The 26,966-nt window shown below is 46.8% G+C and overlaps 1 protein-coding gene across 15 annotated transcripts in view; it reads left to right on the top strand.

Annotated features, from left to right (window-relative positions):
* Positions 1–22,575, top strand: part of Tiam1 (TIAM Rac1 associated GEF 1) — a 344,338-nt gene extending 321,763 nt beyond the window's left edge. For 14 of the 15 annotated variants that reach the window (XM_052157899.1, XM_052157895.1, XM_052157893.1 and 11 more), the window contains 8 exons: positions 2,077–2,256; positions 2,455–2,573; positions 9,105–9,213; positions 10,642–10,700; positions 11,058–11,160; positions 15,030–15,117; positions 16,602–16,774; positions 20,096–20,627. In XM_052157899.1, coding sequence (XP_052013859.1) covers positions 2,077–2,256; positions 2,455–2,573; positions 9,105–9,213; positions 10,642–10,700; positions 11,058–11,160; positions 15,030–15,117; positions 16,602–16,774; positions 20,096–20,577 — 1,313 coding nt within the window. In that variant the 3' untranslated portion in view covers positions 20,578–20,627. Of the gene's footprint in view, positions 1–2,076; positions 2,257–2,454; positions 2,574–9,104; positions 9,214–10,641; positions 10,701–11,057; positions 11,161–15,029; positions 15,118–16,601; positions 16,775–20,095; positions 20,628–22,520 lie in introns of those variants that run through there. The other variant, XM_052157908.1, reaches the window with a different exon arrangement.
* Positions 22,576–26,966: the final 4,391 nt, after the last annotated feature.

Below are 26,966 nucleotides of genomic sequence, written 5' to 3' on the forward strand. Positions count from 1 at the left end.
TTGTCAGTTGAGCTGTGGGTTCTTTAAGACCCAGAGCTTGTTTCTACTTATCATTCTTAGCAGACAGCCGGGGAGGATGGGAGGACTGCACGTGTTCAGGGGAAGTTCAAGCCCACTCCTCCCTCATGGGAAATGCAGTTCATGACTTAGTGGCCAACAGCTACACGGTTGCACTTGAGAGCCAGGGTATGCTTTTCAGGGAGGAGATTCCAAGGCTGTCTTTCATAATCAGCTATTAGAAGCCAGCTTTCTCTGTGGGACAGCGCTGGACCTAGCCCAGCGTCCCTAGCATGTGTAGGCCAGTATCACGCTGTCGTTTTCCTTCAGAGTTTTTTGAAAGGAGAGTCATGATCTGAACCTGCAGAATCTGCTCCCCTGCTCCGTTCCCCCCTTTGTTTTTTATCTCTATTTCCTCTTCTCCTTTTGAGGCAGGGTCTCCTTCTTTAGCCCCATCTACCTGGAGCTTATCATGTAGACCAGGCTGACCATGAACTCACAGAGGCTCGCCTGCCCCTGCCTCCTGAGTGCTGGGATCAGAGGCATAGGGCACTCTTGATTCTGCCTAATAGGATTTCAGAGGGCTCAGGAGTTGTGGCCTTGTGGGCTCCTTTTCCTAGGACTGATCAAAGGCAGAAGGTACCCTTTCCTGATGCCCTTACATTGTATCTGGAGTCTTATGTAACTAACCAGGGGCAGGAATTGATTTTTAAAAAAATGCACGAATAACCACTGCCTTTAGGAAACTGCTCATTTACTGAAGAACCATCAGGTTCCTCTGACAGACTGGGTGGTGGTATTCTGAGGAATCTGGGACCACAGAGGGCTGTATCTAACTTCTGATGAACATAATCCTGGTGAACACTCAGGTCCTGAGTATGAAGAAGGAGTTTGCTCTGGCAGGGATGATTCTTGTGTACTGATCTGTCCAAAGGCCACCACTCAAAAGTAAATGAGCAGAAGAAACATGAAGGGTGTGTGTGGAGGAGGGACTCACCCATCACCTGACCCATCACCTGTCAGGCCTACAGTGGGGCAGCCACCCTGCCAGCACAGTCATGCGTTCACCAGCCCAGACATTGTTGATGTCCACTGTGAAGTTACAAACTGTCCCTCCCTTTCTGTGTAGTTTGCCTCCCCTGCACCTGGAAGCCATTAGCTATTTCCCCATCACCCTAGTAGGTACCCCTCTCTCTCCATGGCTCCCCCGGGGCACCTGACATCCCAGCTGGGACACAGATGAAAGTGAGACTGGGCGAAAGGTGCTTGCCAGAGCTCTGAGCTCAGCTGGGCTGGTAGGCTGCAGAGCTGATATCAGACCGCCCTGAGGGTCCTGCCTCACTCCACTCAAGGAGGTATGGATGCTCTTTCTGTTCCTGTTTTAGGTTTTTTTTTAATGTTGTTTTTATTTGTTTGTTTTTCCTGCCCGCTTTTCAATTCCTCCCAGCAGTGAAGTGTTAAGAAGCTTGGGAACCCGGAGGAGGTTGCAGCTGAGGTGCTGGGAGATTATTCAGGTGTGGTGAGGCTGGTAGATCAGAGGATATCAGCAGTTTGTCAGTCCCAGGTCCCAGGAGGAGGAGGCAGCCATGCAGTGTCCCTTGGGGAAGCACTGGCATTGTTTAGGACACCGAGTAATTGCATTCCAGCTTGAGTAGCTCCAGTGGGCTCTGGGCTGTGACAGACACTGAGTGGTGTGATGTCTGTCCTAGTGGTGATGAGGGTAGGGGTTGGGGACCTGGAGCCTCAGCGACTCTGAGAACAGACAGGTGTGGGAGAGATGCTCTCTGAATTGATTCTTTCAGGCAAATCATGCGCTATCTCCAGGAGCTGGCTAGGCCTTCGAAGAGCCGTCTCCCCAAGAGTCAAATGTCAGAACGGGAAGACATGCTCAGTATGAGGAGGGTGAACAAAATCCTGTAATTACTCTTTGCCCCCATCAATCACATGTGACCGACAGGCCCATCCCGCGTGTGCCTCGGCAGAGACCTCTCCGGCTCCCCAGAGCCTGCTGTGCCCAGTCCTATAAAAAGAACCTTGAAATTAGATGGAGTGTGATGGCTTGTGTTCTGTCTCTTCCAGCCAAGACGGACACGGCCTTCAAGGCGTTCCTGGATGCCCAGAACCCGAGGCAGCAGCACTCCTCCACGCTAGAGTCTTACCTCATCAAGCCCATCCAGAGAGTCCTCAAGTACCCGCTTCTCCTCAGGGAGCTGTTCGCGCTGACAGATGCAGAGAGCGAGGAGCACTACCACCTGGACGGTGAGCGTGCGTTACACACAGACACGTACGCGTGCGGGGTACGCACGCACGTGCATGCACAGAGATGCACATGTGTGTGTGCAAACACATGCGCGCGTGCGCACGCACACACACACACACACACACACACACACCCCGGCCGCACCTGTCCCAGCCTAGCCTCTGCACGGCTCCTTCTCAATGCCTGTGTTCTTCTAGTGGCCATCAAGACTATGAACAAGGTCGCCAGTCACATCAATGAGATGCAGAAGATCCACGAAGAGTTTGGTGCTGTGTTTGACCAGCTGATTGCTGAGCAGACAGGGGAGAAGAAAGAGGTGAGGAACGTTGTCGTTGTACTCCACACCCATCCCCTCCCGCCCCCAACCAGAGGCATGATGCTCTTTTTATGAGGTGTGATTGTTGTTTTCATTGGCTGGTATTGTGAGACAAGACCTTTCCTCAGGAAATAGAACACAAACACCTGACCTTAAAAAAGGACCCCATGATAGACCAAAGTACGGGTACCACCGACGTCTAGCTGGTGAGCCAGTGAGTCTTATTGGTTTACTTACAGGAATATGGGTGGGGGGGTTACTGACAGGAGCAGAAGTAACTCAATGACAGCTGCATCATCAAAGCCCACCCCAGCATGGGTGACAGCTTGTCACAAAATCTGGGAACCTGGAGCACACTGCATAGCCTGTGGGCAGCTCAACAGGTTAGACAGTCCTTTCTATGTGACTCAGTTGATCTAAACCTCTTCCAGGCAGCTGCGCTGGTTTCTGCTTCTTCTAGGAAGCTGGTCTGATCTGAGAATATTCATTGCATCCTGATATGGCTGAGAGTGACTCTTGGCTGTCTTTTTGACTTACTCTGGAGGGGGGAGGGGTACAGTGAATCCTGTCAGTTTCAGGGACTTCCTGAAGCTGTTTTGAGTTATGTAACGTCTGTCTTGAGGAGCTTCCTGGGAGATGGAATACTTCAGTCTTGAGGAAACTGCTATACAACAGGACTCTTGTCTTTGAAGCCCCACGTGTCATAGTAGTTTTTTTTCCTGTTGCTTTGAGGAAACACTCAGACCATAGCACTTAAAGGGGGGCTTATGTTGACTCATAGTTCAAGGTAAAGCCAGCCATGGCAGGGAAGCCACAGTGACAGATGCTTGAAGGAGCTGTCACATTGTGTTGTAAGTCAGAGAGCATCACACACGCTGGTGGTCAGTTCACCCCCTCCAGTTTTCCCAGTCCCGATCCCTGCCCCTGGTTAAGATGAACCTTCCCACCCCTTAAAAGAATTCACCAAGGCCAGCCTTAACCTAGACAGTTCTTCACAGTATACCCCACGGTGTGCCTCCTAGGCATTGAATTAACAATTACACTCTAGGCTACACAGGAATCTTTATTTTTACCTGCACGGTTTCTCGGTAGAGTAAACGTGTCTGACGTTCTGTTCTTTGCCTTTGTGTATCTCTGATTTTCATTTGTACTGCATGAGGAAGCAAATACCCTTGCCCAGTGTGGGCTGTTTCTGTGAAGGCCTCTGAAGTGTGACTCTGAGTCTCCAGGTTAGGATATCTAGTATTCATCAAGTACCAGCCACATATCTGGTACTTGATAAATGATTGGGGAATGTTGGTTCCAGTGACAATAATTCTGTTTATCATATCTAAAACACTGTTTAAAATAAGCAGTCACTGCCAGGCCAAGGTGATCTACACCTTTAATCCAGCACTTGGGAGGCAGAGAAGTCTGTGAGTTCGAAGCCAGACTGGTCTATGGAGTAAGTTCCAGGGCAGCCAGGGATACAGAGAGAAACCCTATCTCAAACCAAACCAAACCAAACCAAAAGAATAGCCACACACACCTAAGAAAGTCTTAGAATGAGCGAAAACTCGTGCCTGTGTTGAAAGAAATGTTGGCGATGCTAAGGTGAATGTAAGGATGCGGTTTTACTGCAGGCATCCATGTCGGGATGCTCCTAGAGTGGTCTGGAGAGTATCGCAGTCTGCGTTATGCTTACCCCTGAGGGGTAAGAGGTGGGTGTGCTTCTGCAGTGATCACAAGGGCAAGAGCAAAGCTGTGGAAGTGTGCTTGCTTACCCTGCAGAACGAACGCTCCTCCCTCACAAACACGAAGGGCCGTTACCCAGCTCCTTGGTTCTTTTAATGACATATTTTTAAATACATGTCTTTTTGGGGTGTGGGTGTGGATACCAGGGGTCGGAGGTTAGAGGTCAGTTTGCCAGAATCTGTTCTCTCCTTCCACCAGCTTGTGCCTTTAGCCACTGAGCCATCTTGCCAGCCCCGGGCCAGTTTCCATGTCCTCAGTGAAGCAGGACAGGTCTTCAGGCTGTCAGAAAGATACCATTTAGAAGGCAGTGAAGGGAAGACGGGGTAGGTGTGGAAATGAGCGAGCCAGGATGCGTGCAAACACCCAAGCACTGGGGTGCATACACACACAGGAAAGCTCTCTGGGTGAACTGTGAATGGAGACAAGCTGAGTTTTCTGCAGCTGGAAGGAGTTAGGGTTCCGGCTAGACAGTTTGTACATCTGCCACCCTCACCTCACCGAGTCGGGATGGCTTCAGTGCGCCCTAGGACCTGAGAACCTGGGGATGCGAACCTTCCAACTGAGATAGACCAGCAGAATACAAGGGCACCGTGACCCTAGAGGCAACTGTTTTATGTATCAGGGTTTAGGAAAGGCAGATGCTGCAGCTGTGGGATATACATTCACTCTTCTGAAGACATTTGTAATTCTAAAATGTCCCTACGTAAAAAATAAAAATTTAAGACGAAAACTCTATAGTCTCGAAGCACAGCTGGCATGGCTGGCCAGCCCAGGACCTGGGAGCTCCCAATGCCCTTGATTCCACAAGAATAAAACCCCGGGGTGAGCAGGCCTCTGCGCTCATGGCACGCTCTTGTGAGTGTGCACCACCATTGCACCAGTGTGTGGAATGGTGACTGGGCGTGCACAGGTTCCCTTCTCAGCCTCCTGGGGTTGATTCTTGATCCAAGTAGCTCCCCCTTTATGGGCAGTGCCCTGTAAATGCCTAGAATGAGTTATGAGCAGTTTGTAAGCAGTTAGGAACATTGGTCAGGGCTGCAAATTTATGCTAACATAGCCACGTGTTGGGGACTCAGTCGCCTGCATCCTGCATCTTTTGTTGGGATATGACTGAAGATAAATATGTTCACAGAAGACAAAGCCGTAAGCAGGTATCTTATGATAAACCTGGACCTTCATACTCCCTCACCTCCCATGTTATACCTGTGGAATTTATCTGGAGCCTAGAAAACATCACGTTTCCCTAGCAAATTAGAAGCAGCCAGGGGGATGTTTTCCCTGAGTGCAGTGTCTCTGGTAGCCTGCCTCACTAAGGTGTCCTGATCCACTAATGGAAGCCACCTGGCAGAATTCGCTCTGGGGGCTTCAAGGGAAGAAGAATCCTAAGGGCAGCGATTGGGCAGGGCTGAGCCTCTTGGTACTGGCACTGAGTGGAAATTTGTCAGGGCGTCTCGAGGTGATCGCAGTCCATTTTTACCATGCCCTTCAAGACTTCCCTCTAGGATCTTTTGAGGAACCAGATTGCTGGTATCCATGGCAGGTCTGGAGAAGTTCTTGAAGTCTGAGAGAGGTGTATTATGCCAAGTTCATAACCCAAGTCATGGCTGTGCCCCAAGTCACATGGGCAGGGATCCAAATTCTGCAGAGTCTGGCAGGAGGTACTAGAACATCACATAAGAGAAAGTGCATGTCACACATACATAACACACACACACACACACACATAAACACACATACCACACATATCTGCCATGTACATATGCCATTCCATACACATACATATGCATACCATATGTACATATATAGCACAATCACATATATCATATACATATACCACATATACTACACACACCTGCCATATACATATGTCATACACGCCATACACACATATTTACACATACCATATACATATACCACATATACACCGCAATCACATATATATATATCATAATCATGTACATGCCACAGTGAGACACACACACACACAAACACTCATATACACACAAATTTTGTTTCCTAGAAGAAATAGAGTTTGAACCACCTATCACAAAGACTTTTTAAAGACAAACTACCTAAGACTGTATCTCAACACACTTCCTGAGTATTAATTATGTGCATACTCTTCCACGGGTGGAAGGTGGGGGCTATGGTGGAGACTGGCTCCCTTAGCTGCAGATGTCCTGTGGGTTTGCTTGGTGTGCGTTACTTAATATCAATAAGTGTATTGATATGGATGCTTACTATTTTTGCCCTTGGTTATGATATGCCCTGGCAATAATTGCCGTAATTATTATAACCCCTGTCAAGGGAGGCAAGATCTCTCCTCTCTTCAGTCCCGAGAGCTAATCCCCATCCCCATCATGGCGGCTGGTGTCTGCCTGGAGAGGGGACTGAAGCCGTGTGGTGCTGAGTGGGCCGCCAGGTTGTCACAGTGCACGAACACAGCAGGAACACCTTGAAGACACATGCATCTGTGTCAGCGGATGCCATTTAACCTTCAGAAGTGAAATCTCAAGTTTTCTAGAATCTGAAACATTGCCTTAAGGAAGAGAGAACTGGACTTAATTTTTACAGACCCAAAGAACTGAATGATCATCTGGCAGCTGCCTGAAGAGGCGTGTCTTAGGAACTTACAGTGGTGTGTAGCTCTTACATGTAGGAAAGATCATGGAGTCCGGGAACAAGTTTACCTAGACCCCAGGTGATTCCCTCATGCAGAGAGCGCCCCCAGCGGGGAAAGGGAAGTGCTAGGTGTTTTAATTTGACACAAGTAGAATTATTAGGGAGTTGATAAAAAATGCCCCTGACAGATTGCCTATAGGCAAATCGAGGGCGTTCCTTCTTTTTTTGGTTTTTTTGAGACAGGGTTTCTCTGTGTAGCCCTGGCTGTCCTGGAACTCACTCTGTAGACCAGGCTGGCCTCCAACTCAAAAACCTGCCTGCTTCTGCCTCCCAAATGCTGGGATTAAAGGCGTGCACCACCACCACCCGCTGGGCGGTCTCTTGATTAATCATTGAGGTGACAGGCCCAGGCTTCAACAAAGTAGTACCTGCCATTTCTGGGCAGGTGGTCCTGAGTCCTTTACAAAAGCAGGCTGGGTAAGCCAGTGAGCAGCGCTCCTCCATGGCTTCCTCAGGTCCTGCTTCCAGGTTCCTGTCTTGGATTCTCTCCAAACTCCTTTTTGTCACAACTGGTCACTTACCACATGCGGTGGCCACACCGTTGCTGTCCGACATGGCAGCAAAACCAGAGTGAAGTTTGCTTCCTCCTTAACAGTTTCATGGGAAGCTGAGCCATGGCTTTCTCCCTTGGCTGAAATGTTTTGCCTTTTGAATGGGAAAGAAGCACGTTGGCTCTCTATGTCTACATTGCTAGCGTTGCTGTCTGCAGGCTTTGGAACCATTACTGAATACACCAAGTATTGTTGAAACTGTAACAGTTAATTTGATATCCAAGATGGCTGTTACCTGGCAAAACAGCAAATGGCAAATATGGTTCAATGCTCTGGACCCCAGGATGGTTCGAGCCTCAGGAAGGGTGGACAGGGATGGTGTGTGTGTCGTCACAGTATCTAGAACAGTTTGCAGTTTAAAGTATATGACCATCTCTCTGAAGGGACTTTTCATTGAATGCTCATCAACCGTTGACTTCCGGGAACTGAAAGAGTCATGGTGCTGTCAGGTGAGCGAGCATAGGGCTGCCACTGGCCTCTTTGGTTCGCCATGCCTGCGTAGGTCGGAAACTAAACCCCTTGACTGAGTCTGTTAGCACCTGATCGTGAGGAGACCCCGTTTGGAGTCTGACCGCACGCACAGGCTCTGAGGAGGTCATTGTCCATTCCACATGTGTGTGGCATGAAATCTCCAGACTTCTGGTTCTGCTTCCTGATTCTAAAGTGAAGTACAGTTTTCTTTAAAATGAACTGGAAAAGGAAATCTAGATTTTTCTACTACTCACTGAAGACTCCCTCTCTGGGTGTTCTGGTGGGGTGTTTGTCATTGGTCACCAAGACCATCTGTTCTCCTTAATAGACTGTCGTCATTGGATATAAAAGTTTTAATTTTGTAGACTGTGAACCCTGGCTTACCCCCCTTTGTCATCTCACTCCTGATATTTTGATAGACAAATATAGAACAAAGGAAAAATTAGAACTTTTTTTTTATATACCCATGTTGGTTTTGGTAATCTAGAAGATTCCTGGGATGTGTCACATGAATTAACAGCTTTTTTTTCATTATAATTTCATCATATTATTTCCAGGTCAAACAAAGCAAATGAAATGACATTATTTGGCATTCCTAGCTATTATGTTTACAGCTCAACTGGGGACGGTGTCCATCGACACTAAAGAAGTATCTCTAAAATGCGATGGCGTCGATTTCTTCATGTGTATTAATGGATGAATGCTGTGCAGGGTGTTTCTAAAGTTAAAGTAAGATTGTCTCCGGGTAAACCTGTGTTCAGATAGAAATGTCTAAATCAAAAAATATATTTAATTACTGAACAAACTCACTGCAAGTTAAAACATTAACTAAAACTATGGTAAGTCAAAGCCATCTATCTGTCTATAGCATACAACATGAAACTTTGGTTCATACACACAGACACACACACATACACACAGAGGAACTGCCAGGTAAAGCTATCTAGTGTATTTAACTGCATACTAAACAAGCGTTTTAGGAGAGATATTTTCATGAACTACTATTGACAGCCACCTCCCCTATTTTAAAACCACACGCAAACCTGCACATGGAGGCCCCCAGGAGTGAGCTTGCCCCGCCTCTGATTTGCAGGTTGCGGATCTGAGCATGGGCGACCTGCTCCTGCACACCAGCGTCATCTGGCTGAACCCACCCGCCTCGCTGGGAAAATGGAAAAAGGAGCCCGAACTGGCGGCCTTCGGTACGTATCAGAGAGTGCCAGGGGCGGGGAAACAGCTAACTCGGTTTTCCAAACAAGAATATTCCCTTTCCAAGAGATGTTTTATTATAATGAAGCTAATTATAGCCTGCTGCTCCAGTCTCCAATTTCTTCCAAATAAATACAAATGAATATAAATTAAACATTCTCTATAAACCGGTTCAGTGTGGTAACCACTCAGCTCCGGGTGTAGGCATGGCTGTTGGATAAGTCCTGGCTGTTGAACAAGTGACTTTTTTTTTTAACATCTTATTTTTAAAAAATGATTTTACCTGCTCGTCCACGTGTCCTTACAAAATAATGAACTGAGAGTAAATGAGGGAAAGCCACGTGAAGAATCGAGGGCGAGCTGTTTCCGAGAGCTCAGGCCCCAGCTCTTCAGTTCTTCCCTGGCCCTGCTCTGCTCCAGTGCCTAGGCTTAGGAGGCCGTTTCTCAGCTGAACTATTGTGGTGTCTTCCTGGGTTATAAGGGGGATCTCAGTCATGTTATTAATACTAGTGGGAGTAGACATATTGGTCATTTGATAATCTATTTCAGGAAGGTGCAGGCGGAGGTCACTTAGGAGAATCTCATACTCACATTTGTGAGGGAGAAAACCTAAGCTAGCAGACTCGGGAAAACGCGCCTCATTCAGGAGGCAATGCTCGCTCAGGCCTTGTCCTCTTGTGGGGCCGTCCTGAGCACAGAGTGCTTAGCATCCCCTGCTGCTGTTTTGTGGGGTGTTTTGTCCCTAGCCTTCCCTGGAAGGCCCAGGCTAGGAAATCTAGAGGGCACCACCTCTCACCTGACCCGATGTCTTGGCTTGGGAGGGGCAGTGTTTACTGCTTTTCTATTTTCCCTGAGTGTTCTTCCTTTCCATGATGTAATTCCCAGCCATATTCCAATCCATGTTAAATGCTAATGCTTATTGGCTCCTCCCACTTAGAGCCACTTAACTCTCATTAAGTAATTGGGCCAAAAAGGTGAGTTCTATTTCCTGAATTATAAATGCTGCGTGTGCTAGATACAGATAGAGTGAGGAGGGGGACTTAATTCACATGTAAATCACTTAAGCAGTTATTAGTGGCATTTGCCCTAGTCCTTCTGCTACTATAGTGAGCACAGATAAGTTTAAACCTTAAAACAATAAAGCTAAAATACAATTAAAGCTAAATAAAAAAAAAATTTCCCCCTTTGGTAGAGGCTAATTCTATTTATTTAGGCTTTTTCTACTTAGATTAAAGGCGGGAAACTTTTTTTCCAGTGGGCTTTGACCTTCAGATGTGATAACTAAGGTTGTGGCCAGGAGTCCACGGCCCGGGGTTTGCACGCTCTCTTAACTGTAACAGCGCTGCTGTGAGTTAGCCCAGTCAAGCGGGGTAGCCTGAGCTCTTCCTGCCATAACTGCCCCTCCCGTTTCTCCCTTGCAGTCTTCAAAACTGCCGTGGTCCTTGTGTATAAAGACGGTTCCAAGCAGAAGAAGAAACTTGTAAGTGTTCTCCGTAGTTTCCACGTGTCCCTGCCTGCCTGTCTGCTGCTCTGGTTCTACCCTTAATCAGCAGAAGCCTCCCGTCTCCTCTGCGAGTGTCTCTAACCCCTCTGGAGGGGACCCGGTCTGTCTGCTTCCTTCAGCCGGGCTCATGTGTGGCTCCTCCCCGTGGCCAGAACAACTTTTGCCTTTCTCTCTTGTGCTCCATCTTGTATGAAGTCTATTTTCTCTTTGCCCAACTCTCTTCTCTGCCTTTCATTAGCAAGGCTGTTTGCACAGCATCATCGTATTGGTCACGCCGCCTCTCGGATCTGTAGATGGCCTTGCCCTTGAACAGCAGATGCTTCTCTCCTGCAGGTCGGCTCTCACAGGCTGTCCATCTACGAGGAGTGGGACCCTTTCCGGTTTCGCCACATGATCCCTACCGAAGCATTGCAGGTCCGAGCTCTGCCCAGCGCAGGTAAGTGCTGATGCGCCAGGTTTCCATTTCTGCTTCTCCTCCTCCTCCTCCTCCTCCTCCTCTTCTTTTCCTCCTCTTCTTCCTCTTCTCTTTCATATTAAAAGCTGTGTGTGTTTGTATGTGCATGCATGTGTCTGTCACGTCCTGGGGAGGTGAGAGAACAGCTTGCAGCAGTCCTCCTCCCCAGTCGTGCAGCACTCAGAGGTCACACTTAGGTCGCCAGGCTTGGCCACAAGCACCTTTGCCTGCTGAGTCATCTCTCTGGGCTCCCATTTCTTATCCGTGTGTGAGTGGTGTGTATAATCATTCCTGGTCTGCCCTCTCACCTCTTACCTTCTATGCTTTAACACACACACACACACACACACACACACACACGCACGCACTCGCGCGCACACACACATGCACACACACATACACACACATACACATATACACACATATAAATTCTACCCATATACATGTATGTATATACTATATATGTATCTATTATATGTGTATATACATATACATGTATGTGTGCCGGGCGGTGGTGGCGCACGCCTGTAATCCCAGCACTCTGGGAGGCAGAGGCAGGCGGATTTCTGAGTTCGAGGACAGCCTGGTCTACAGAGTGAGTTCCAGGACAGCCAGGGCTATAGAGAGAAACCCTGTCTCCAAAAAACCAAATAAAAAAAAAAGAACCCAAAAAAACCCAAATACATGTATGTGTATACATACATACATGCATGCATGCATGCATACATACATACTATGTACTAACTGCTGCACCATCTCTGGCCCCCTTTCTTCATTCCTTAAAATCTTAATACAGTATATTTTGATCCTACTCACTCTTCTCCAACTCTTCCCAGATTTTCCCCACCCCCACTCCACCCCTTCCTAACCTCTGCACTTTTTCTTCTTAAACAGTAACACACCGGGTCCAATGTGTGCTGTGTCTACACTCATGAGTGTGGGGACACTAATTGAACATGGTAGCCACACCCTTAAAGGAAACTGACTTTCCTCTCGTAGAGGCTGGACTCTCAGTTTACTACTCAGCTAGGGTAGCTAGAGTATTCCCTGCAGTGCCTCCTTCTAAGCAGCTTCATTAACTAGTGAATGAGTGAATGAATGAATGAATGAATGAGCCAAATAAGAGAGCCAGCTGAGTAGGTGCATGCTTGGCTTTTCTTTAGAATTGCTGGAAGGGATTTCAAACTTGATCTACAGGTAAATTCTCAGGTGCTTTGGGATCGTAGATCTGTAGACGCTGTGATAGTATTTAAATGCTAGTGCTGTCGCTTTTAAAATTGATTTATGTGTATTGAAGTTTTGTCTGCTGGTTTGCTATATACCAGGTGCATGCAGTGCCTGAAAAAGCCAGAAGAGGGAACCAGATCTCCCCCCCCACCCCAGAACTGGAGCAACACTTGTTAGGGGCCTTATGGGTGGTGGGAAATATAGCCAGGTCCCCTGGGAGAGCAGGCGAGTCTTTTAACTGATTATCCACCTCTCTAGACCCTGATGTCTTTTAATGCCACCATCTTAAAGTTAATCGTCTTAAGTTATCTGATCATATCTCCTTATACCAGGTTTGTAAATGTGGAGGTTGATTTCTATGGCAGGCTGTGGGCTTCAAGGCAGGAATTTTGCCTTGATTAAAGGACATAACTTCACATTCTGAAAACAAAGCAGTCTTTGTGGTAATAACATTTCATTCTCCCAACCTCTGCTTTTCATTCGAATCAAATTTAAAGCCTTCCAGATAAAAGCATATTTTTAGTTGAATTCTAAAGACTGGTCACAATGTTACATTATGAGGTACATTCCAGCGGATTTAAGAGTCAGTACTTGCTTGAAGTTTCTAGATTTTTGTCTTAGTCTGGCGAAGTTTGGCAGATAGTTAGGTGATGCCGCCGTAGGGGAGGGTTCTGTGGCCAGGCTTCTGAGCCCCTGGGGAGGACGGAGCCTAGAGGTGTGCAGGAGGTGTGCAGGAGGTGTGCAGGAGGTGTGCAGGAGGTGTGCAGGCGCTCAAGTGTTTGCCGAGAGCCGCTCCCTGCACAGTCACTTTATTCACGACTTAACACAGTGTGGCGGCATTATTGGCATGACAGAGCTTCAGCCCCTGGAGCTGGGCCTCTGTTCCATGGGTTCCACACCTGTGCGTTTAGCCAACAGTCGTTGGCTCTGTGGGTAACGGCACTTGCCGCCAACCCTGATCACCTGAGTTTCTTCTCCAGGACCCTGTGGAGGAAGAAGAAAGCAGAGACTCACAAAAGCCAGAGAAAGGACCCAAGGAGCTGATGGGGTTGCAGCCCCATAGGGGGAACAACAATGTGAACCACCCAGTACCCTCAGAGCTCCCAGGGACTAAACCACCAACCAAGAGTGCACATGGAGGGACTCATGGCTCCAGATGCATAGGCAGCAGAGGATGGTCTTGGTGGACATCAAAGGCAGGAGAGGCCCTTGGTCCTGTGAAGGCCTGTAGGGGAATGCCAGGACAGGGAAGCGGAGTTGGTGAGCAGGGGGAGGGGAGATGGGTTTAGGGGGTTTTTGGAGGTAAAACCAGGAAAGGGGTTAACGTTTGAAATGTAAATAAAGGAAATATCTAAAAAAACTCAAAGTTCAGCCAAAAACAAAACAAAAACCAAAAAAACAAGTGTTCTTCGACTTTCCCTTGCAAGCACATGTGTGCCTGCTCACAGCAAATTCATGAATGTTAAAGACAGTTTAGAAGAGCACAGAGCAGTTCCTTCCTTCTTTCCTTAAAGCACAGCTTTGCTCATTTCAGTGGACAACTTTGGAAGGCTAAGGGAGGAGCCTGTTTCTTTTTATTGTTTTACTTATTTACATTCCACATGTTGCCTCCCTTCTCAGTCTCCCCTCCAAGAGTTCTTCACCCCTCCCCTCCCCCTCCCCCTTGCCTCTGAGAGGGTGCTCCCTCCACCTCATTCACCCCACCCCTCCCCCAATCCTTCTTTCCTGGGGCATCAAGTCTCTACAGGAATAAGCATATCCTCTCCCCTGAGGCCAGATGAGGCAGTCCTCTGCTACTTATGTGCAGGGGTGGGGGGTAGGGATAGGGGGGTAGGGAGGTGAGGGGGGGTGCTCTTTGGTTGGTTGCTTAGTCTCTGGTAACTTAGGGGTCTGGTCAGTTGATACTGTTGGTCTTCCTATGGGGTTGCCATCCCCTTCAGCTCCTTCGATCCTTCCTCTAACTCTTCCGGAGCGGTCCCTGACCTCAGTCCAATGGTTGGCTGTAATAAGCATCTGCATCTGTCTCAGTCAGCTGCTGGTAGAGTCTCTCAGAGGACAGCCATGCTAGGCTGGAGAAGCCTGTTTCAAGTCTCCTGGGTAGCCTGGGCATTAGCTGTGGTCAAATAGAGAGGACTCCAAACATAGGCCAGGGCTGGCCTTGTGTCTTGTTCTGACTGGGCTCCTAGGTACTGTTGGGCCCAGAAGATCTTAGCGCCTAACTGAAGCAGTTCAGCCGAGAGGCTGGGGAGGGGTGGCTTCCTCAGTGTGGTCCATCTTCTAGGCTACCTAGAAGATTTTCATGGTGTTTTATTAAGATTCATTTTATGTGAATACAGGTGTGTGTGTGTGTGTGTGTGTGTGTGTGTGTGTGTGTTCGCATTCGGAAAGCTCCTCCATCTCTTAACCACTTCCCCCCACTCCAGCCCCTCTCTTCTGTTTTTCACAGGGCACACTGAGCTTCTAGCGTCTGTCTCTTTAGCTCAGGGTGGGGGTAAAGTAACTTTGGTCTCAAGTTGCTTTGCTCTGTTTTAAGCAGACACCAAGCATGAAAAATTCCTCTGTGGAAAATGTACATAAGTCCATTAAAATATGCCTAACCTGACATTGTTGTAACTTATGTTTAGATGCAGAGGCAAATGCAGTGTGTGAAATTGTCCACGTGAAGTCAGAGTCGGAAGGGAGACCAGAGCGGGTTTTCCACCTCTGCTGCAGGTGAGCCAGGCTCTGGGAAGTTGGGCCCCACCCCAGGGACCTTCCTCTGCCCCTGCAGCCTCCTCTCAGAGAAGTTAACACTTGCCAACGAACTGTAGTTGTGTGAATTAAACCTACATTCATTCGAAACCTGGTTTACTTACTAGCTCTCTAAGAGGAGGTGGGGGGTTGCACTGACCATTCTGAAGCGGGCATTCTTTCTGTAGAGCAGGGTGAGTGAGCCGGGAGGTTCCCTTGTGGTGCTTTGTCTGGTGCTTGGGTATACCGTTTGTTCACACTCTGAGAGTCTGCTGTAAGAGCAAACAGGGGCTGAAGGTCTTACCAGCATTCCTAACCTTTAGAGACCCAGCACAGGGACATTGGCCGCTATTGATCACGGGGACATTTTAATGGACTCCTAATGTGAGTTTGTCCTCACTGAGTATTGTTATTAATTATTCGCTCTCCTTCCTTCGTCCTCCACCTCCTCCTCTGTCTGTCTCTTCCTCTAGAATAGTGTACACCATCCTATTTGGCTTGAAATATGACCCATATTTAATCATTTAATTATGTACGTTCAGTAATTAGCTCAATATTCATCTAGCGCTGGTATGCTACACACTGCCTGCAGTGATAACAGGATTAATACCATCCTCATCATTCATAATATTTTTAATGTTACTGCTAGTATAGTAGGGAGATACATTTATCAAACATGAAGGGTGCAATGTACCTCATAGTCATTGCTTCCTTAGTCAGACTGAGGGGCAGCCAGGACTGACAGAGGATGCTCTGCCCAGAGCATTACAGAAAATGCATCGGACATTTTCAGTCTCTACATTCAGATACATGTTTGCCATATCATCTCTTGTGGGGATGATCTCCAAAAGCTCTCACACACAGAAAAGTGTATGCACGTGCATGTACACACACACACACACACACACACACACACATATGTTGAACTTAAAGACAAATAACTCTCACCTAGAAGATATTTTTCTGTCATGAGAATTGGGACTTAGAATCTTTCACAGGTCTTGAGAACAGTTCTTAGGAATCCATCCTTCGTACTTACTGTGTGAGTCAGGGACTGGGAAGAGGGAACAAGCACCCTGGGATATCCATCTGTGGGGGCTCTGCAAAGGCGCGACAGTCTTGCAGTTCATATTCTCCTTAATAACATTCTATAGTATGTACGTAAGACCGTGACTGAAGTGTAAAGAGCAGAATTCTGGCCACCTCTTGGTATCAAACAACTTCGTCCATCATCTATTCATTTGGTGGGACTCTGTCCTAATATGGCCGTCGAAGATGATTTGCAAGCCGTGAAGGGATTGCGTGTTTTATCTCTGCTACGAGAAGGCAGCTGAGCGTGGAGACGGGAGCCATCGCCTCTTTTCCCTTTGCTCTTGGAGATATTTATTTAGCTGCACCTGATGGCATTTATAAGTTCCCTCCGTTGAGTATGGGCTTCCTAACATGTGTAAATCTTCTTCTCATAGCTCCCCAGAGAGCCGAAAGGATTTTCTGAAGTCGGTCCATTCCATCCTGCGAGACAAACACAGAAGACAGCTCCTCAAAACGGAAAGCCTTCCCTCAGCCCAGCAGTATGTCCCTTTTGGAGGCAAGAGATTATGTGCGCTTAAAGGCGCCAGGCCAGCCATGAGCAGGGCAGGTACTGTGGGGATTCAGACCTACAAGATCCCCGTCACCCCAGCTCCACTGTAGGTCTCCAGGGGGCAGGAGTTAGGCATGGTCTTGTGGGGGCTGATGTAAGTAGGGTCTTCTTCCAGGGCCTGAGGCTCATGCCTTGTCTCCCTCCTGATGGGTTCTGGGAGCCTTCCCTTTGCTTGTGGTCCTCCCCTTCCCTCAGCCTGCCCTCGCTGCCTCCCCTTTGGCTGGTATGCTCTCTCTCATTGGCCAGTGCATCCTCTTTTGGAAGGGACTCTCTTAGCCTGCTTACAGAACGAGAATCAGTGCTTTGCCTGGCAGCCAGCTTTGTTTAGTAAAAAGCAGTGAGTTAAGTGTTAGCAAGGTCATGGCCCCCTCCACTGCGAACACAGTGACTTCATAGGCTAGCAGAAGACACACCCGTTCTCAGTGAGGATCCCACCGCACTCAGGTGTGGTAGACCAGTTGACTCTCACTTTGTGCCTGTAACTTTAGTTTCAGCCTCAGGGTTAATTTAGGGAAGGTTTCAACTGCTGCTGGAAAAGAACAAAGGGGAGTCTAACTGGTCCCCAGGAGATGCTCTTGGAACACTTATCCCATGTCTCTGGAGCAATGAAGAAGGAACAGGAGCCCCCATGTGCAGATGGCAACAGAGCATGCCCAGAAGAGTGGTGTTTTCCCAGTGCTGGACTTCTTCAGCACCATCAACATCCTAACCCTCCTTTCCTAAGATGCAGCCCAGAATTTTTTAGGGAGGAGTCCAGTAGAATAAATTTCCTTTACAATTGGGCAAACAAACCGATTCCTACCTTTGGCGCAATCCCCTTCCCACCAGTTCTCAGTTGTGTTGTGGGGAGGCAGGAAGAGCTGTGAAGTCATAGGCATTACCTACCAACCTTAGCACAGCCTGTTACAGTCTTAGATACCTTGAGATTAACTAATGGATGCTGGTGGAGGCTACCTTAAGTCTGTTCTCCACTCCGTTGATTTGCTTATTGAAAACCCAAAACCCCAAACCTTTCAGGTTCTCCAAAGCCTGAGAGTCATGCATGCGTACCCACAGCTACTCAGAGAGAACTCTGTAAGAACAGGTTATTGTTTCATGGCAAGAGAAAAATTTGTTGTCTTATGGGCTCCTCTTGTTTGCTGAGGGGTGTTTAATTGGGAAATATGCACCAACCTCAGGGACCATAACTACCAATGGCTCTTGCTGTTAACTTAGGAACTTAAATTCAGAAGTGCATTTACAAAAACAAAACAAAACAAAACCCAAAACACATATATTCGTATATTTCGTCTACAGGATATCCCAAAGTTTTTCTCCTGAGATGATCTTAGAAATAAAACAAACCCACTACCTGCTCTAAACCATTATGAATGCCAAGAGAAAACCACAATATTACAGCCTTTTGGATTTGTACAATTGAAAGCGTATTTTTTTGTTTTTTGCTTTTTGTTTTTCATGCCAGAGAGCTCATTTTTTGACTGAAAAATGTTTCTATCCACTCGGCCTTTGATGTAATTCACTACCATTGGAGTATCCGTATTCCATGGTTTACAAAATGGCGTTCCAGTGGACCAGGCAAAGACCATCTCTCTGAGACTGAGAGGGACCCACTAATGCCATCTGGCTTGTTAAGTGTCCTTTTCATAGAGCAGACAATCCCGACATAGTCTGCATTTCCCAGGAGGTGTTGTGCAGCCTGCAAACATAAAGATAAACACCCCACCTCCATACGTACTCTAAAGTGGGATTACTTCGGCCAATAACCAACTTAAAATTTCTCATGTTCTAAAATCTTTTTATGGAAAATTTGAGGTTTATGGAATAGCTAAAAGAACCTGTCCCTATATCTATATTCTGTAATGAATATTTTGCTATATTTTCCCCGTTTGCCCATCCATCTGCCATCTGTATGCATCATCTTTCCTTGATACATTTCAAAGACGCAGCCATAACTACGCTTGGCCCCTAAGTTCCATCATGAAGATCATTCTTACGTTTCCAGTCGACCGGGAGTGAACTGATGTCACTCAGATGTAGAGCAAGGCTGGACTGCAGTGGGGTTAGGCTCAAAGCAGAGAGACACTTTTGCGTTTTCCCAACAGAGGAGTAGCTTTCCATTTCCCCCAGTGTTGCCTGGAGTTTCTTCGTATTCCCGTCTTTAAACAAGAGCAGTGTCCGTCTGTGCTGTGTGTGGAGATACGGGAACACACAGAGCAGACACCGTAGGTGTCACCGGGCAGCTCTGAAGCAGCCTCGCTGCTTTTGAGACTTGGGTTTCAGGACAGTGGCTCCTGCTGGTGTGTGAGTTGCTTCCTCCATGGAAAAAACCTGCGTTGCATTTCACCTTAGGGTGTCCGATGCAACAGCCACTTCGGTCGCCAGGGAGAAATGGCATCTCCACGAGAGCCATTGCGTGCGTGTGTGCGTGCGTGCGTGCGTGCATGTGAAGCGAGTGCTGGGAGCATTCACGGCTTGCTTGGTTGGAAGCACTATGTGGTCGCTTGCCTGTAGTAATCCTGACTTCCTGGAGGGCAGCGGGGTAAATTAATAAACCCCAATATTTTAACCTGGAGTAACTTTCTATGGCGCAGTGCTCCTCAGTGTCAGTGTGGCATCTGCTATTTCTCTCATCCCCCTCGGGCACACTGTATTGTTAATTGCACTGTAGAAGAGTTGGTGATCCACAGCTTGCAGTTTTAGGTCCGTGGCTCTGCCTAGCCTCAGAGTTCATGTTGGACGTTATCAGAAAGGATGCAAAAAGTGGACTGAAGGAAGCGCAGTGTCTCTGGCACTGACATACAGTCTCCACAGATGAGATACCCTCAGTCTAACTGTGGGTGCTCCCGTCCCTGGAAAGCACTGTCACACCAGTGCCTTCACAGACAGCCAAACCGCTGAAGGCCCCTCTCAGGCTTACCAAACACCTCTCTTCTGGCTAAATAAACCTTGGGTAATCCTGGGCGCTGTGCCACAGGCACAGTTCTGTTGAAGTCAGTCTCTGGCCCAATACTGAGAACAGCAGGCATCTGTGTTTCCTGTCTTGTGGGTGCACAGCTGGAGTAGATTATTTCCTGCCCCATAACCCAGAGCCTCTAGTTTTTAGACCCTCACTCTATAGTCTCTGAGCCCTTCCTTAGAGCGCCATCTTCCCTTCAGACATCTGAGCAAGGTAGATATAGCACCAGGATGGTAAGGGCCAGACCACAAACTCCTGAAGCCACATTTACCTTTTATGCTTCTTTTCTTTGCTTGCTGGATTTTCATCTCACGGTAAAGCATGCGGGGGGTTTATCTTTATATTTTTGTGTGTGTGTGCAGTGTCTGCCCCAAGCAAGTCTCTTGGGAGGAGGAGGCGGCGACTGGCCCGAAACAGGTTTACCATTGATTCAGACGCCATCTCAGCCAGCAGCCCGGAGAAAGAGCCCCAGCAGCCCCCCGGTGGTGGCGGCGGCGGCGGGGACACTGACAGATGGGTAGAGGAACAGTTTGATCTTGCTCAGTACGAGGAGCAGGATGACATCAAGGAGACAGACATCCTCAGTGACGACGACGAATTCTGTGAGTCCGTGAAGGGCGCCTCGGTGGACAGAGACCTGCAGGAGCAGCTTCAGGCTGCCTCCATCAGCCAGCGGGCCCGGGGGCGGAGAACCCTCGATAGCCACGCCTCCCGCATGACGCAGCTCAAGAAGCAAGCCGCCCTATCGGGCATCAACGGGGGCCTGGAGAGTGCGAGCGAGGAAGTCATTTGGGTCAGGCGCGAAGACTTTGCCCCCTCCAGGAAACTGAACACGGAGATATGACTTTCTTGTCCCTTTAGAGAATGTGTGTAGATACGATGCCGGCCCCACCCTCACTCTGCCCACCCTCCTGTGCCGTCCACGAGAATGTCCCCTTAGGTCGCACTCTTGCACACAGATTTTGGCAGCTGACCCGGGTCTGAAGCCATGTAACCACCCACCTTCATCATTCTTAAATGACATCAGAGAGGATCGTTCAGAATCCCAAACTAGCTTGAGGCCTTTTCTCCGTGCCAAGGGCTTTTATTTATTCTCAATTCAATGGGGCCTGAAGATCAAAGAATCGATAGCACTGGAAATCAAACCGTCCCCAGCCCAGCAGTCAAAGCAAAGTTTCCGAGGGGCAGGACAGCGACCACAGAGCTGTCCCAGCTCCACCTCTCTGAGTCCAGTCTTGCAGCTGAGGAACAACCACCTTCAAATACACGTACAAAAACGGAACAAATGAAACACCTGTATAGCTCGCAGTGTTCTCACTCCGTCCCTTCAGCATCCGAGAATAGCTGCGTATCTTAAGAATGTGTGAGGAAAGGGTGGTCGTCTCTGTTTGATGAGCCTTTATTCTTATTTTTTTTCTTCTGTTCATGTCTATAGCTGGTCTTACTCAGTGTCCGTGTTTGGAAGCTCTAGTTTTGCAGAGAATTATACAGATGCCAAACTCTTGGGAAAGAGATCCAAATTTATCACTTAGAAGGAGAGAGAAGAAAAAAAAACACTATTTTTTTGTATTTTCCTTGAGATGCAGGGGCACAAATAGATGAGAATTTTACAGTGTTAGGTGAACTCAGTCCGCAAATGAGGATATAACCTTTTGCAGAGCAAGCAGGGCACGATGACTTTATATTTATATACAAACGGCCGACAAGAAGCTCACGCTAAGAATAAACTTTTCTGAGAGACAGATTTTTTTTTAAATGTATGAATCTATATTTGAGATGGGAGTTTGGTTGGATTACAGGGACAGGGAATGGAGCAGTGTGTGTGTGTGTGTGTGTCTGTTGCTCATGGTGGGGGAGGGGAGCCTCCTCATGGGGTTGCCATGGCGATCACTGGTTTTCCCATCAAACGTGCATCTTCATCCACAGATGACTCCCCCCTTCCCTGACAGTCCATGGCCGAATCTTAGAACCTCTTTAGAGACGTCCTTTGTGGTTACTATTTCCTCCATGCCAATGAGACAGGGTAAACTCGCTACGGGGCCTAACCTTCTAAATGGATGTCCAGACAAGAAGAACAAAACCCATTCTAGCACTTTCATTTTTTTAAAAAAAAAGGTTTATAGCTTTTTGTTCCCCCCTCCTCCCCATTTCACGATGTCCATTCCTTAAGAAGGGTTTAAATAATAAGAAAACTTTCTTTTTGGAAATAAAAAATATATATATCTATATATCTATATATCTATTTGGTGTTTGATACATCGGTAGGTACTTTAAAGACCTGAATTTTATAGTAGCTTTAGCAATTATATTTTATAAGAATCAGTTATGACTTTATATTTCCAGATAGAGAGTTCAGAACACGATGCTCTAAAGCCCCCAGCCCCCACCCCCGCTTGCTTTCCTGCCCTCCTGACCTCTACTCCTCCCCCCTTTCGGGTTTCCAGGGCTTTAAGCTTGATCTTTTGAAAGTTTTATTCTATTAAAGTTTTTGCTATATCTTCTGGTTTTCTTAAGAAGCTTTAGAATGGTTTCTATGCCCTTTGTACCACTGCACTGTTCATACCATCTCGGGGTCGATCGTGTCCGGATGGGAAACTGAAGCGGAAGTGTCGGAGAGTCACAGTTTCTGGTCTCCCTGCAACATGTCCACCGAAAAATACTGGAAAGTCTGGTGCTTAGAGAGGGTGCCATTGTCCCTTGTACATAAACGGTCATGATGTGTCTATGTCAAAAGTTCTTATATATTTCTTTTATAAGCTGAAAGAAGGTCTATTTTTATGTTTTTAGGTCTATGAATGGAACGTTGTAAATGCCTGTCCAACAATAAAAGTACTGAAAAGGGCTTCGACTTCCCTGTGCCTTTTTTGATAGAGGATTGAAGAAGAACTAAGTGTGGGAAGAAGTGAGTCCAGGAGAGAAGATTCCTGTGATTGTGTGTGTGTGTGTGTGTGTGTGTAGACCAGACGTGGAGGCACCTGTCCGCATTGAGGAAGCAATCAGAAGCTGATACAAGTTTGAGGCTGATAGCTAGTTGAAAGTGAGACCAGACTGCGGAATGAGGCCCTGTCTCAGAAGAAAATCAAAGTAGCTATTGTGATCTTCCAGGAAAGATGCTTTGGCAAAGCGCAAACTTTTAACCAAAAAATAAATAATTCAACATCATGGCCTAAGGTGGTCAGTCCTATTGTACTTAAGTAGGTTATTTTTTAAGAAAAGACATGAAGTTGGGACAGGATGTGTTGAGTGGGGTGTGGGGACAGTTGGTATATATGATCATATTTTCTTAGACATATGAATGAAACTCTCCATAATGATTTTTTTTTTAAAAAATATTGGTCTAAAGATTTGGAGAATAAGAAATCAAATCACTGAGGCCAGGCAGTGGTGGTGCACTCACCTTTCACCCCAGCACTCGGAGGCAGAGGCAGGCAGATCTCAGCTTGAGGCTAGCCAGGGCTACATAGTGAGAACTTGTCTCAAACAAATAGAAATGCAAAACACTCAACTGTTACTAAGAACCCATGGATACCAAAACCAGAGGTTGCTTGAGACACTGTATCATTTATTTACACAGGGTAAACGATACAGTATTTGCTTATACAACACAGACCTCCCACACTCATTGCTTGTAGTACTTGATAGAACACATGCCCTATGGGACAGCCACTGGGTAGTGTTGCAGAAACAAGAAATGGGTCTGCATTTAAATCAGATGCAGAGTTTTTCACAATAATTTTCAGTCCATGGTTGGTACAATCCAAATTTTTCTCCTGTCTCTTGCCTTGTCCCAGTGTGAGCAGGCTTTGTGAGGAGGTTCTAAGGGTGCTTGAGGCGCAGGGCAGAACTCAGGCGTGGGTGAGTAAAGCTGAAACACTGCATTCTATCATGAGGGTCTGTGGCCCGAGGCTTCTACAGACCAAGGACAAAAGGTGAACGTGGTCATTTGTCACTGTTCTTTCAGTCAGAGGCCCAGAGTCTTGAACAGCCTTACCTGGTCAGTCATCACTCCCTACACACACACACACACACACACACACACACACACGAATGCACACACCTGTCAACACACATTCACACACAGATACACATGCATGAATGCACACACATGTCAACACACATTCACATACACATAAGCATACACACGCACACACCCGTTAACACATGCATTCACACACACACACACACAGATACACATGAGCGAATGCACATACCTATGAACTCACATTTACACATGGATACACAAGCACATACATGCATGCACCTGTGAACACACACATTCAAACACACAGACATGCAGAAATGTACACCCCTGTGAACACACTCATTTACACTCACACACATTCCTCATACCTGAACTCCAGGTAGAATTTTTTCCTTGCTCATTGCCTAGTCTGTTGAGCTCATATCGTTGCTTGTAGGTCTGTGCTCCCAAGTACATGCTTGGGCCTGGAAAAGGACCTGGGTTCTATTCCCAGCACCCACAGGACAGCTCACAACTGTCTATAATTCCAGTTCCAGCATATATGACACCCACACACCAATGCATGTAAAGTAGATACGTTTTCTTTTTAAGTCCATGCCTGTAATCTCAGTACTAGGGAGGTTGACACAGGATGGTTGCTGGGACTCACTGGGAAGTCCATCTAGTTGAATCAGAGAGTCCCAGGTTCTCTGAGACCCTGTTTCAAAAATTAAGGTAGGGAGGGACTAAGGAAGGGACCCAGTAATGACTTACGGCTGCTGTCACCACTACCATCACCACGCACACCCCTCCAGGAGTTTGCACACAAAGAAGGGTACAAAACCCTGGCTCCAGGCAGAGCTACAGAAGCCATATTAGTGCTCTTCACAGCTCTACCCTTATCCCTGAGCCTAAGCCTAAAGCCTAATGAGTCTAAAGTGAGTGCTTTGATGCCAGGAAAGACTTTATATAGTTTGCACCACATGCCATTTCATTTTATGTGAGTGAGTGCTTTTCCTTCATGTATGTATATACTGTGTGTGTGTGTGTGTGTGTGTGTGTGCGCGCGTGCAAGGTACCCATGAGGTCAGAAGAGGCTTCTATGGAGAATGAAGGGAACATCCAGCACGCTTGGAAGTTGCTCCTTTCTGTCCTGTAGGTTGCTGTGAACAACCTGCATGTGGTCAAAAAATCCTGCTTCACACTCAGAATCTTCAGGGGGAGCCTGGCTTTCTTACCTGACCTTGTAGTTCGATTCTTTGAGGAAGAATGCTTGAATGGGTAGGACTTTCTTCTTTCCTCCCACCCACCCACCCACCCACATTAGGGGTTTGCTGTTTTGTTTTGGGGAAAGCCCAACCCTTAGTCTATGGAGAACATAACAATAGTTACTTCTCCATACATTTTCCCCTCTGGCGTGTCTCACCTCATGTCTCACCTCGTGATGCTGACTCTTGTTTTGCCCCCAAATTTACATGACGATTGAGTTTTTTAATGATAGTGGTAAAATCAAGTTTATATCCCAGACAAGGTTAGTTAATATTCTCTTTACCCAAGATCTCAGATGACTTAAGGAAAATAAAACAAACCAAAAAAATAAAAAAAAAAAAAAGAAAAGAAAAAGAAAGAAAGAAAGAAAGAAAGAAAGAAAGAAAGAAAGAAAGAAAGAAAGAAAGAAAGAAAGAAAGAAAACCAACCAACCAAAACAACCAAGAATCCTACAGACATTTTAAGGGTAAAGTTTAAAGCTGAGACTCAAGTAGTTGGACCAGAGACATCCTAGGACCCAGTTCTGGCTCCAGCAGATGGTTCACAGTTCAGTCTTAAACTCAGATAGCAATGTGGTCATGACTCCAAGAATAGTATCATTCGGTTTGTGGACTGGGTAAAAGACCTGGTAGGAGCGGGGTTGGGAACAAGTTTTATTCACTTGAAACAAATCTTTGATGCCTTTTATTAAAAGCCATCACATAAAACGGTGTGTTTGTAGAAAACCAGGGTTCTGGGTTTTCAATAAACCTTTCAAGTCTCAGGAAATGTTTTGCCACTGGTGAGAGAAAGGTGGATCAGACCCCAAAGGGCAATGATCCTGGAACCAAAATATCTCTTTCCAGTGGTTCACAGACACAGATCATTTAAGGGGAAGCCAGGCCCTGGTGTTGAAAGTCCAAGATTCTTTTGTAAACTCCATCTGCCTGGGAGCATGGGTGTGACCTAAGTGCACTCTCTGTTTACCACCATCTTCCTTCTGCTTGATAAAAACAGCAAGGTTCTTCTCAACCATCCTTGATCACACTTAGGAACAAAGACCTTTGAGACACCAAACAGATACAAACACCTGGTATGCTGAGAAATTAAGTGACATTGTATCCACAGTCTTAAGTTTCAAGGAGGTTCTACCATGTCTTGTCCATGTTCTGGAGAGAAAGCCAACAATATATCTTAGTTAGGGTTTCATTGCTGTCAAGAGACATCATGACCTTATAAGGCAGCTCTTATAAGGAGAAACATTTGATTTTTTTTTTAATCAAAATTTCTATTTGGAGAAAATAGAGTAATATCTTTAGGTTTAAACAGGAAAGTGGGGAAGTGTCTGTGAGATGCTGTTGGTAAGTGAGCCCTGGACTTGTGATCATTTTCTCATTCTACAAAGTGTTTCTCATTCTCCTGAGGGAAGAAACCAGATGAAGTGATTGCTTCTGCTTGTGGATAATGTGTGGCAGGCACTATTCCTGGGGAGACATGGACAAATGTCTACTAACTCCACTTATGAAATTGACAACAGACCAAAGTAATAATACCTCCAGAGTTCAGCCTGCAGAACCAGTATGTTTATTGAGCCCAGGGACAAGAGCACAGGTGGCTAAAGCCTGCTTTGTCACCGGGGACCCATTGTAGCCCTTGAGTCTCTGCACAGTGTGCCAGCAGCTGGACAGATGGCAGTAGTCATTACTGCTTGTATGACCTTAAAGAGCCTTGTGATTCTGTTCAGTCTCAGGGACTTCCTGGCCTAAGTCTTAATGAGCTTCCTTGCGGGGAAATTGCTAGGCAACCTACCACTGGTCACATCACTATGGGGTGATTTGTCTGTAAAGTTTTGTTACTCAGAATCCAACCTAACTGCAGGCTTTGGACAACATTTAGAGATTTTTCAGGCTCATCTTTGGGACCAGGATTAGGATAGGACATTGTAAAACTGACAATGCCTTGTTACTCTGTGTGCCTACAGCTTGAAGGAGAATGAGATGGTAGTTAAGTAAGATAAGACAGAT

This window comes from Apodemus sylvaticus, chromosome 15, assembly GCF_947179515.1.
Source record: "Apodemus sylvaticus chromosome 15, mApoSyl1.1, whole genome shotgun sequence".
In the NCBI taxonomy this organism is placed as follows: domain Eukaryota; kingdom Metazoa; phylum Chordata; class Mammalia; order Rodentia; family Muridae; genus Apodemus; species Apodemus sylvaticus.